The following is a 12,784-nucleotide window of genomic DNA, read 5'->3' as shown; positions in this document are numbered from 1 at the left end:
GTCGGAGGAAGGAAGCTTGTGGGACGCGAGGAGCTGTCCACCGTTTTCGTGGTGCTGAATGCCCCTCGTTCCCGTCCGCGGACTTGTGGAGCGTGGACTTCAGGGCTTGGCCACACGGCGACTGGTGCAAGCCTGGTGGGACTGCGCCATCTGTCTGCTGAACGAGAACCGGGCAGGGAGGTAACCAAAAACGGCGGCGGAACAGGAGGATGGGAGGCGACGTCCACGCGCATTCGCATCAGCAGCACACCCAGCTCCTGCGCCTTCTCCGTGCGCCTGCTGAGCTGATGGGCTAAGCGCGCCCCTGGCAAGCGCCTCCTCCTCCTCCCTGGACCCGCCCTCCCCAGTCCGAGCAGCTAGAGTAAGCGCCTTCAGCATCTGGATGGCAACCTCCTCAGCCCAGCTGCTGAACGGGCACCCGCGAAGAGGATGGCATGGCATGGCAAGGGAGCTCCTCGCCCAGGAGGTAAAGTAAGGAGCACTCGAGGAGTGCGTGTGTGTCTGCGTGTGGGGGAGAGAAAAAGGGAGGGGGCGCGGCGGGCGTGGGGGCGGAGATGAATTTCCTTGCAGCCCGTCAGAAACACGAGTTTCTGCTTCTCTCTCCTCTTAAGTCCTTACCTGAATTTTGGGCGGTAGATGCTTTTGGGAACTGTGACCAAAAAGAGAGAGATGAGATGCTAAGGAACACTTTTCTCTCTTTCCCTCGGCGCTCTTTCCCTTTCTCTGCCGTTTTGTCTCCCCTCTCTCTCCTTTTGCTTCCAAAGCACAGATCAGCTCATTCCGCTGAACTCCTACACACACACACACACACACACACACACACACACACACACACACACACACACACTGCTTAAGTATAATCTGAATCTCCGAATGAGATGACGCACGCCGGGGAAAGCAGCTGAGCGCCTGTATTCCATGTATGTATGCATTTGTATTACTTTACCGAAGTCACTAAGCCCCGCTGTAGCCCACCAGTCACTTGCTTGAGGCTTCTTTTAACTCCGAAAGGCAAGAGCACTCGGATTTGGAGATTTAGGCAAAGGTGGAAAGGCAAAATACAAAATCGGACTGGACCCAAAACGGGATGAAGGAAAGACGCAGGGCAATCCTACACGTGGGTACTCAGGAGTAAGCCCCATTGAGTTCAATGGGACTTACTCACAGGTAATTCAGTATAGAATTTCAACATGTTTGTTGGGAGGGATGTGCATACATGGAAAACAGAAGGGATGAGAACGAGAAAGCATAGAGGTGCATAGGAGCTGAAGGAAAAAGCTTTCTTTTAGAAAGGAAGAAAAAAATGGGCATCACCAACTTTGGCTGCAAGACGTAACGGAGAAACGGTGCCTGCTTATCTAAGTGGAGAGCCTCCAACAGGTAACTTAGTTTCCTCACCCATGTCACATCACCCTTCCATGTAAAGCCATGCGTGCAGATGAATAACTTCATGTATTACTGTCTCTCTCTTGATGTACACAGTCTCTCCCTTCAGAACCTTGCTTTCCTAGCTGCCTTCCAAGAGAGACATTCTGGTCCCCCATTCTTCACCAGCAAATGAGGGGAAAGTTGGAGTGCTTGGATAGGACTGATCAGGCAAGAGCAAAACTCCAAGCTGGACTAAAAGGTGGACGGTTGCAAGTGCATCTTGTCAACTCAGGAGCTTACCAGGCTCAGCAATAACAAGATAAGCCGTTTAGTCACCTCTTTCTCTACTTTCCCTCTGCTGGTATTGCCTGATTCCTCCAAACTGCATGTGGAGAGCTCCGACTTAGGGAAGGTGATTCACATTCAGCCCAAAGGACTGGTCTTCATTTGTTCCATGATCATTTTGTATGTGTGGTTTTCCATCTATTGTGTGGGTGATTAAAAAAAAAACAAGGTACGTTCTGGCTAATTTGGCATTATGCATGGTGCTGGTGTGGGGGTGTGGGCAAGGCTGGATTAATGAAGTTTGCATGTCTGTATCCTGTTGCTCTAAGATTTGTTTTCACTGAGTACATTTGCTAGAGAAAAGAGGAAATCTTTTGCAATAAGTTTTATTATCTACTATGGGGAAAGGAGGAGGAGGAGATCTAATTGAGAGAGGGTGTAGAAATCTCATCTGAGCATAGTTTGCATTTTAAATGAAAAGATCATTGAAACTGGAACCTGACCCACATAAAAATGACTTTTTAAAAAGGAAATACTAGTATTCAGAATACCAGCTTTTCTCCCTGCTCTTATAATTCCATGAAACTCCCATTATTCTGTTTATCAGCCTTCCCTGCTCTTTGAAGTTATCTTTATCTGCTTCTACAGATAATATAAGTTTCTTAAAACAAGTCTAACAAGGGATGATCAGTGACACCCAGAAATATTGATATGGTGTCAGAAGTTAATGAGATGAAAGTCCATCGTTTATTTCCTTTTCCCCCTGAATGAACAGGAATAAATATGTGGTTCTATAAAGTTTTTCTCCAGTGCACTATTGATCCCAGAAAGGAGTGTGGATTTGTATTTTCAAAGTGAAAATAAAATCATTGTCAATAAAGCAAGACATAGCTCAAACAAGCTTTATTTCTATATGCAGAAGGATGGCTGAAGTGACTGGAAAGAGCAGATCTTTTTGAGAAAGCAGAAAAGCCTTGGCTTACCATCTTCATTGTACCCTTTGGGTGGCATGGCACTTACCTAGAGAAAACACAGTCTGTTTGCTTCCACAGTCTGTTGACATTTGGTTTAAGTCTAAAGGGTCATTCCATGCACACAACCTCCTCTAGTTGAAATACCATCAGTAGGCTGCCAAGTGAGAGACACTGTCAAGACATCTATGTCTAGTGTGTAATATGCTTAGTTTCTTAGAATAAAAAAAAATGTCTAAAAAACAACAGTTGGTTCAAGAGGGAGGTTGAACACTTCAAAATACACATTTACGCAATGCTTTATTAGAACCATTTAAAATTGTGAGAAGGGGGTTGCCTAGAACTCTTCCTCAGGAAATGTCTTACACAAAGGAGGCAATGAGGGGATGAGGAATTTTTTTGCTGTTCTTTTTTGAGTTTTGCCATCTCCTAACCCGATCACACGCCCACTTTGTGTAACATCTCATCTGGTGAACTCAAAAGTTTGTCACTATTTTGTGACATTTTGGTTGGTCTAATAAAGGTATTGCCCCAGTGTGGAGTTTACAATTCATGTTTGTATATGTTTAATTGAAATGGTAACAAGTGAACAATTGTCTTCTACAGTGTGTGATGGTTGGGGGGGGCACTTTTGCAGAATGCACTTTTCTCCTAAATGGATTCTGCATAGCCCACAATACTCTTATTGTAAATGCTATTTGCATTTGTGTTTCTGTATGTGAAGAGAGGTTTTTCCATACCTTTCCACACATAAACCTGTTGCTGCTAAATTAGCTACATAAAATACTGTGTGCAGTCTTTCCTCTCAAACTTTCACTATTGGGGGGGTGGAGTCTAGGAAAGATCAATATCAACAGTTGGATTTAATTAATTAATTAACTTTGCTCCCTTATTGGCATTCGTTGGCAATGCAAATACATAGTTTTTGCACCCGCTTGGAAGTAAGTTCTGTCAATAGAACTAAGGGTGAATGTTGAACGGTCAATAACTGCAGTGTCACATAATGACTTGTATGTGTGAAACAGCCATTACAGATCAAACACCACCAACAAGGCTTTTCCTCTGCTCTCACATTACTTCAAGCATATAACTTTTCAACAGCAGTCGTTCACAGCCCTTCACCTGCAAACTACCGAGTAATAAAACACTGAGTGATACACCGAGTGATCAATGTTTCATACCAATTATATATCTTATGCTTTTGCATGCTACCTTTTCAATTCTATCTTTATCCCACTTCGAAGCAACCCCAAATAGAAATTGAAATAATGCACTGTTAGAAACATAAGAAGCTGCCTTGTACTGGCTCAGACCATTGGTCAATCTAGCTAACTGTTTGCACTGACTGGCAGCAGCTCTTCAAGGTTTCCTGGAGGTGCCAGGAATTGAACCTGGGACCTTCTGCATGTAAAGCACATGCTCTACCACTGAGCTATGGCCCTTCCACATAGTATCAATGATATCCTAAAATATACTTCCCAAAATTACTGGAAACAACTGAATTATACTACCCTGTAATAACAACAGCAGCAGCAACAACAACAACAGTAGTAGTAGTAACAATAATAATAATACTTATTGACTTCTGAAATGTAACTTATATGTTGGAGCATGAGCCAATAGCCAGTACATTATCAGAAAATTGTCTACGCTTCCTGGAATTGATAGATAAGGTTGCAGTCCTATGCATATGTTCTTGGAATGGTAGTACGTGCCATTGAATGCAGCAGGACTTACTTTTGAATAAACATGCATCGTATTGTGCTCAAAGTGATAACATGTCAACATAATGTTTCGAATTCACTCAGATGTTCTAATTTCTTGTCCAGATAGCTAGAGTTTACAGTTTCAGAGTAAGCATACAGGCCCAGAAGGCTTTTTTTCTTTTTTAAAAAAATTGGTTTTAAAATGTGTAACCCATTTATGATCTATTAGTGTCTTAAGTAATGCTTTATGGGACACATTAGGAGTGCCTTTGGCACATTGTGGAGTGGCCATGCACACAGTGCTGGAATTTATAACAAAGATCTACATTACGCAGTTGTAGATTCTGATGCCTCTAAGGAATTTTGAGGAAAACTCAGTTTCAGTCACACAATTACCACATAAATCCAGCATTGTTCCATGCCCATCCAGTATTCTCTAAAAGTCTCTGTTGAGCAGCCTGTGTTTCATATTACTTTTCCCATTAAAATTGCTTAGCCATGTGAGCCCCGAGTAGTTTGATGCAATCCCTGAATGTTGTCTTCTGCAGAGCTACTAAAAATAAGTGGTCATGTATCAAGAGGGTAACTTATAGGAAATCACACATTTTTTAATAATTGGCTTTCATTGATGTCATGAGGAAATAGCTGATCATGTGATGGTTCTACGTTCGGGTTCTTTAACTGGTTCCAATAATTATACCCTCATACCATCTTCTGATGTAAGTCTCAATGTAACATTTCTTTGCTCATAGGAAGAAACTCACCAGGGAACAAAATACAGTGGATTGTAGCCAATGGTCTCCCTTGCACTGATGAGGCTCTTTGATCCAAAGGTCTCTCCAACCCCCTAGAGCAATTTTTTTGGGGGGGGGATTGAAGTGCATTCCATCAAGGCAAAGGGCACTATGGGATACAACCCAGTAAGTTTTGCAGAATTTCAAGCTCATGAGCATCACAAAATTCTTCATTAGTAACATATCTCCTGCCCTTTCTTCTTTTCATTTTTGGTTGTGGAAGAATGTTGGAAGTTTTACATTCTGTTCTATCATCAGTATCTGTCCATCAGCAGGGGAGAACCGTGTATGAAGTACATGCTTCACCAGCTCCTGACTGCTCTCCTTTATTCATAGACATGCGCATTATAGACCAATATACTGAAATGACATTGAGTCTAATAATGTGAACCTAGGAATTGACTTAAATTAGGGTTTGATTATTTCTTGGAGTTTCCCATTAAAATTGGTCTCATGTTAAATCAGGGAATCTGCAGTAGGTTCAGAAATTTATGACTTCTGAGTCCTGTTCTGTGTCCATAGATGCTAATTCTGGCAGGGATTAAAGTGAATTGCATGCTTTGCCAGACCTCTCGCCAGGGTTTGTCTGTACTCTCAGCTCAGTGCGTGGAACTGCCTTCTTTGTTGTTGTTGTTGTTTAGTCGTTTAGTCGTGTCCGACTCTTCGTGACCCCATGGACCATAGCACGCCAGGCACTCCTGTCTTGCACTGCCTCCTGCAGTTTGGTCAAACTCATGTTCGTAGCTTCGAGAACACTGTCCAACCATCTTGTCCTCTGACGTCCCCTTCTCCTAGTGCCCTCAATCTTTCCCAACATCAGGGTCTTTTCCAAGGATTCTTCTCTTCTCATGAGGTGGCCAAAGTATTGGAGCCTCAGCTTCACGATCTGTCCTTCCAGGGAGCTTTGTCCATGGAGTTTTCTTGGCAGGGATACTGGAGTGGCTTGCCAGTTCCTTCTCCAGGTGGATCACGTTTAGTCAAAACTCTCCACTATGACCTGTCCATCTTGGGTGGCCCTGCATGGCATAGCTCATAGCTTCTCTGAGTTATTCAAGCCCCTTCGCCACGACAAGGCATTGATCCATGAAGGGGAACTGCCTTCTAGAGCAACATAATGGTATTCTGTACCTTTCTGTTTATTTCATTTCATTTATTAATTGAGATGTCGATAAACTGCACTTCGTCAAAGGGTGGTGAACAATAAAGGTAACAAAAAATGGCCATATGGCCATAAAATACAATAAAAGCTCAATAAAGTACAGTCATAAAACAATATTAAAAGGCAGCAACTAAAGATGCAGTAGGGCTACGGTAAAATGCCCAGGCAAAAGCTGTGACTGGCATCAGAAGTATTGCAAGCAGCTTTCAGCACTGACTTATTGGGATCTATTTATGACTTTGTTCTGTCAATAAATAACCCTAACCCTAACCCTTTTGAACAGGATGGTGGTAGTGGTGGGGACACTGTGTACTACCAAGCAAATCTGAAAATTCTGACATCATTACTCTTAGGAATTTATCCTGTGCATTTTTATTGTTTTTAAGGCATCAATTACCCCTGGACACAGGGTGGAGCCTGTTCTTTTTTTATAAACAGCTTTGAGTTTTTACTATCAAGCAGTGTATAACTTTTATAAAATGAATAAACATTATAGTGTCTGAATGGACATATCAGTCTCACTCTGATAGCTTTCAAGGGAGATACCATGATGTGTTTATGTATTAGCTTTCCCCACCCCGTGTGTGGATTCAGGTGGGGTACATTCTCAAAATCTAGAAAGTTGCCCTGAAGGTGCACACTGTGACACTGATACCTAAGTCTTCCAGATGATTGTTGTATTATGATTTATATTACACATTGTCTACCGCACCCCTGATTAGTGTGGATTTGAGTTGATGCCCCTGTTCCACAGAACTTCAAAACCAAGAATGTTGAAACACTGAACTATCATTCAGATAGGGCATGGGCGGTCAGAACATAATCTTAAGGTTAGATACAGTCATGTACAAAGAGGTGATTATTCATATGCCAAGGTCCCAAGCAATGAAGGGCATTAAAGGCCAGCTCTTTGACTTGAACCTAGAAATGGACTACATGTTGGAGAAGATGAGAAAGTACTGGTATGATAGGTTCCTAACAACTAGTACCAGTTACTTTGCAGTTTTCAGGGTGCTTTGAAAGGCAGCCGCACATACAACATACTGTAGCAATCCAGGCAGATAGATACCAGGTCCTGGATCACTGTAGGATAGTTCCAATAGTGAACTTTGGATACTAGCTAGCAAAATGCCCATCATTATGATTGGCAGGATATATGGGGAAAGCAGATTTGTATTCTGAATACTCTGAAAGGGTGCAGTATGACTCATTCCCTGCACTGGGGGTTGGGGGTTGGGGGCTGTGCCCAAATGCAGCATTTTATTTCTTTGTAAGAATGAATGGTGTTCATTCACTTATGTAGGAGAGTAGAACACTAATCCTTGGAGCTAGTTTATTCAGCAAGTCTTTTAATGGCTTCCTTTGTAATCTTCTGGTTTTTGGGGTGTTTTTTTAAAAAGAAATTTTGCCATTTTATAGAATTTGACTGTTAATTTCATCAGCTTGTATGATAATGTCCATTTTACTGGTTCTGCCTGTTGGCTGGCCTCTTCCTACCTTCTTTTTATGTTTTATCTTTATTTCAAAAGTTTTAAGCAGCTATTTCTAATGGCAATTTGTGAGGTGGAAAAATGACATGCAAATACTTAAATAATTGAATAAACACTGGAGACCTGAGAGTAAATACAAAGAATGAGAAAGGTAAAGAATGCAAAGGGTATGGCATAAATCAGTGTGCAATCGGGATGCTCACCAACATTGTGAAGTACATTTTTCTTCCCTTTAACAGCTAGTTCTTTGGATTTAGAAAATGAATTTTCATCCAAGGCATGCTGGTTGTTGGATATTATTTGCTGTTTTGGTTAGAAAGACCCTCATTGGCATTTTTTGAAGAGTTGTGTTTTTATATAATGTGCACTTTGTTCACACAAGATCAAGAATGACTCATGTGTACACAATATACACACCATTTTCAGAATAGCTGTTTTCAGAAATTTAAACACTTCAATTCTTTCAAGAACCCAGTCTAGCCTACTACAGTGGTCTAATATCTAATATGCTGCACCATTCTGATGTACTGAGGTAACCAAGAAAAAAACACAACAGTTGTCAGTGGAGAAATTACAGTATACATACAAAGTTAAGTAAAAACATTGCCAGAAAATGAACAATGAGGTGCTTAGCTGCTGGTCTACTATAATTAGTGTAACTTTCTCTTCTTTGAAGTAGAGTGAAGCCAAAGAAGAAAATTTATCAAAATAAGTATAGGAAACTTCCTTCTTTCTAGGAAAATAATCTGGTAGCTGTGAATGGAGAGAGAAAATCCTCTGATTTTGTGAGGTTCTTCCATTTTACATCCTGATATCTCGTTGGAATAATTTGTTAATCAGATAATTTGCATGTAGTTTTACAATAAAATAAATTTGATTTTACAATAAAATAAATCCAGTGTTTATCCTGATCACACTTTTGCTTTTTATTAATGGCATATAGCCAGCTATGCTAGTAATTAACCAATTAAAAATCCAGTGTTTAAATGAACCAACACTACAGCTGGTTACTATGTAGGCAGGTATAAATGTATCTCTAATGATGCTTTGATGTCATTATACTGCAAAGGTGAGATCCTTCCTGTGCTTTCCTCTGAGTAAATATGCATAAATATGACCCAAAAAGCCTTGCACACAAGTCCCCTTGAAATCAATGGGACTTATTTATGAGAAAACATGCACATATTTGCATTTTATAATTGCAACATCTTTCCAAGCCACTTTCACAAAGTACTATGCTCATCGTTAATGCGTTAAGAGGCAAAACTGAAAACCCTGCTCATTCTTTTTAGATAGTCCAGCTATCCTAATGCATTGCTTAGAAAGCTATGCACAATCCGGCTAGACACACTTGAAGCACATTGAAAGTATATGCACATAACTGTGCTTTTGAGTCACACTGATTTCAATGGTGCTTATGCCTGACTTTGCCTGTCGATAATGTGTGCTTTCTCGAATAGAAATTCATAATGCAGTAGCCTGTAACACATTATTAATATGCCTGTTATTACCGTAAGCAAATCGGTAGGCAAGCTGGCATCTGGTGGGCTAGTGCTGAATCCCCAGGGATTAGGGAGAGGTGTGCATTTTCTCTTGGCAGAGGAAACAGTGCCTAGTATAAGCGTGCACATAGTCCTCTCTAATCCCTAAGGATTCAGCATTAGCCCAACAAATGCCAGCCTCTCTACTGAGAGAATCAGTTTCTGCAGCCACTAGACCACTGTCTGGATAATGAAGTGGCCCCTGAATATGTATGACTTCAATAAACCTTTCAGCTGATAGTAGCACTTGCTGGTAGTGAGTTCTTGTCATGCAATATCCTACTATTTTATTAGCATTGTCATTGCACTTACTGTGATTATTAGAAATCAATCTTGGTCATGCAGTTGTGACAGATAACTCTACTGATGAGTCACTCAGTAAAATAAATTAGCACTTTTAGACCCTCCCGGCAGCTATATTTGGAGTGGTCATATATGATCTGCTCCAGAAATTACTTTACATGCTTGATGAAAAAGTTGTGCTACTGGAACAACTGCTCTGCATATGCAAAGCTGCAGTGGATCTTGCTACACTGGGCAAAAGTAGCACAGCCAGGTTTTTGTCTGCTTAATATATAGGTCACTCCCAGAGGAACTGGGGAAACTGAGCAACCTACAAAATTGGGGGAATGTTCTAGTGGACAGCATATTCATGTGGATGACTGAATATGCCAATGTGATGGGTACTACCACACAGGTCACATGAGAATAGGCTACCCCACATACTTCTAAATGTGAATACGAACCACTAGGAGTTGGTTTTTCACATACAGAACACGTTTTATACTTCCGAGTTTCTAAATCAGGACCCATTGTTTACACCTGGGGATGATATCTTAAGCTTGTTTGTGAGGAAGCAAATTTAAATTAGTGTGTTGATGCTGCTTTTAAACGCTTTTAATGAGGAATAATTTGCTGTTCAAAAATTCTACCAGTAATAATGCCATAACTTTTTCCATGCTGATTATCATGAGTGCTTTAAAACATTCATTGTTCTAAGCAGTAATGTTTGGCTATCACAGTTAGGAATTTTTTTTATTGGGAGTGGAATCCCTGGAGCAGCAGAAAGCCAGCTCCTTCTGTCTTGCTGCCTAAGAAACCCCTTTTCAATCTTTCTACCATTGGAAATAGGCTATGTACCAAAACTGGCAGGGATCCAGTTAAGGTGATTGCAGTATGCTTTTTGAGAGAGGGGGGATATGGCTAACCAATTCCTTATGAATCTTTAAGAAGGCAACAGGAGTCTTTTTCAAGATGTCATCAGGTAGACTTAATGTACAGTGGTTGCCACTGAAAATCTGCCTCACCTGGTTTGCATGTTTGAAAACATTTTGCTCTACCATCTAACCAAGAAATAGTGAAGGGCTCAAACCAGGTTTCCCCAACCAATGCAGATGTTTTGGAGGAAACTCCCATCATCCATTATCACTGGCCATGCTGGCTGGGGGCTGGTGGGGGTTGTTGTCCAAAATATCTGGTGGGCACGGCGTTGGGGGAAATGGTCTTAAATCATCATAAAGATAGCATCAAAGGCAAAGTGGCCACTCACTCTGAATTTTGTTTGATTGTATTTGTAGATGGAATTGAACTGAAGTCAAGCAGTTTTTAGAAGAGCTGCCTTCTTCTATCAGATCCATCATGGCTGCGGGTGTAGCAGCATGGCTGCCCTTTGCCAGAGCAGCTGCCATAGGATGGATGCCAGTTGCCAACTGCCCTATGCCACTGGCCCCAATGGAGAAAAACAAACGACAGGATGAGCTCATCATTCTTAATGTGAGTGGTAGGCGCTTCCAGACCTGGAGGACTACTTTGGAGAGGTACCCCGACACTCTGCTTGGCAGCACAGAAAAAGAGTTCTTCTTTAACGAAGACACAAAGGAATACTTTTTCGACCGGGACCCTGATGTCTTTAGGTGTATCTTAAATTTTTACAGGACTGGAAAACTGCACTACCCAAGGTATGAATGCATCTCAGCCTATGATGAGGAGCTTGCCTTTTATGGGATCCTACCCGATATCATTGGGGACTGCTGCTATGAAGAGTACAAAGACAGGAAACGGGAAAATGCTGAGCGGTTGATGGATGACAGTGACTCCGAAAATAAGCAAGAGTCTATGCCAGCTCTGAGCTTCCGGCAGACCATGTGGCGAGCCTTCGAGAACCCCCATACCAGCACCTTAGCCTTAGTCTTTTACTATGTCACCGGCTTCTTTATTGCTGTCTCTGTGATCACCAATGTAGTGGAGACTGTACCATGTGGAACAATCCCTGGCAATAAGGAACTGCCATGTGGAGAAAGGTACGAAATGGCTTTTTTCTGCTTGGACACAGCTTGCGTTATGATTTTTACAGTTGAATACCTTATGCGACTCTTTGCGGCTCCCAGTCGCTACAGGTTCATCAGGAGTGTCATGAGCATCATCGATGTGGTGGCCATCATGCCGTACTACATTGGCTTGGTGATGACAGACAATGAAGATGTCAGTGGGGCCTTTGTGACTCTGAGGGTTTTCAGGGTGTTCCGGATTTTCAAATTCTCCCGTCATTCCCAAGGCTTGCGAATCCTGGGGTACACTCTGAAGAGCTGTGCCTCAGAGCTTGGTTTTCTTCTATTTTCTCTCACTATGGCAATCATCATCTTTGCTACTGTGATGTTTTATGCAGAGAAAGGATCTTCGGCCAGCAAGTTCACCAGCATCCCAGCTTCTTTTTGGTACACTATTGTCACCATGACTACTCTTGGGTAAGTGCTTCACTTCTCTTTCCTGTCCAAAGGTCATGTGAGATGATTGGTGGGATGAGGTTGCAAGCTTGTTTCCTTTTCTGAAACATAGACCTAATCTTCAGCAGCTATTGAGGTGTTTCTTTTTCTTTCAATGCTGTCTTGTGCACAACCTCCAACATTTATATGTACAGAACGTCATGATGGCTTTGCAGCAGTGACATCTGGTCCGTATTGTTGTTCAAAATGAGGTCTTAGTTGTTGCTGTTGTTTTAACTCTGGCACTACTTGCAATCTATCCTGCTTCCAATTTTGGCATAAGGATCTGTAAGAATCTTCATTTTTGTGTTGGTTTAAAGAATCCTCTCTTTGAAATTATCTGGGTGCTTTTCACATTGCCTTCAACAGGAGTTTAAATGTTATTAAAGTCAAATAAGGATTGAAATGAAAGAAGAGGGTCTGACCCTGGCAGAAGGTAAAAAAGGGGGGGGAGTGGAAAATAACTGAATGGTACAATGAACTATTTTTTTTAAAAAAAAAATGTAATTAAAATCAAGCAGATAAATAGTTTGAGCATCTGCTCTTTTTCAAAGATGTCAACTTAAGCACAGCAGTGTTTGATATTGATGATCCAGCCTGAGCTCTTCAGATGAATGGCAGTATACAAATTTAATAAATAACAATATTAATCATAATCTTCAGCAGCAGCCACTGTCTTTCAGGCTATATACTTACAGTCAACTCAAA

General features: G+C 41.5%; 1 protein-coding gene across 5 annotated transcripts in view; it reads left to right on the top strand.

Moving 5' to 3' along the window:
- Positions 1-358: 358 nt before the first annotated feature.
- Positions 359-12,784, top strand: part of KCND3 (potassium voltage-gated channel subfamily D member 3) — a 278,323-nt gene continuing 265,897 nt past the window's right edge. For 3 of the 5 annotated variants that reach the window (XM_088674386.1, XM_035122268.3, XM_088674387.1), the window contains exons 1-2: positions 359-466; positions 10,892-12,058. In XM_088674386.1, coding sequence (XP_088530512.1) covers positions 10,953-12,058 — 1,106 coding nt within the window. In that variant the 5' untranslated portion in view covers positions 359-466; positions 10,892-10,952. Of the gene's footprint in view, positions 467-793; positions 921-1,261; positions 1,381-10,891; positions 12,059-12,784 lie in introns of those variants that run through there. The other 2 variants (XM_060277148.2, XM_088674385.1) reach the window with 2 other exon arrangements.

The sequence above is a fragment of the Zootoca vivipara genome, chromosome 7 (genome assembly GCF_965207765.1).
Source record: "Zootoca vivipara chromosome 7, rZooViv2.hap1.1, whole genome shotgun sequence".
In the NCBI taxonomy this organism is placed as follows: Eukaryota; Metazoa; Chordata; class Lepidosauria; order Squamata; family Lacertidae; genus Zootoca; species Zootoca vivipara.
This window is presented reverse-complemented; position numbering and strand designations above follow the sequence as displayed.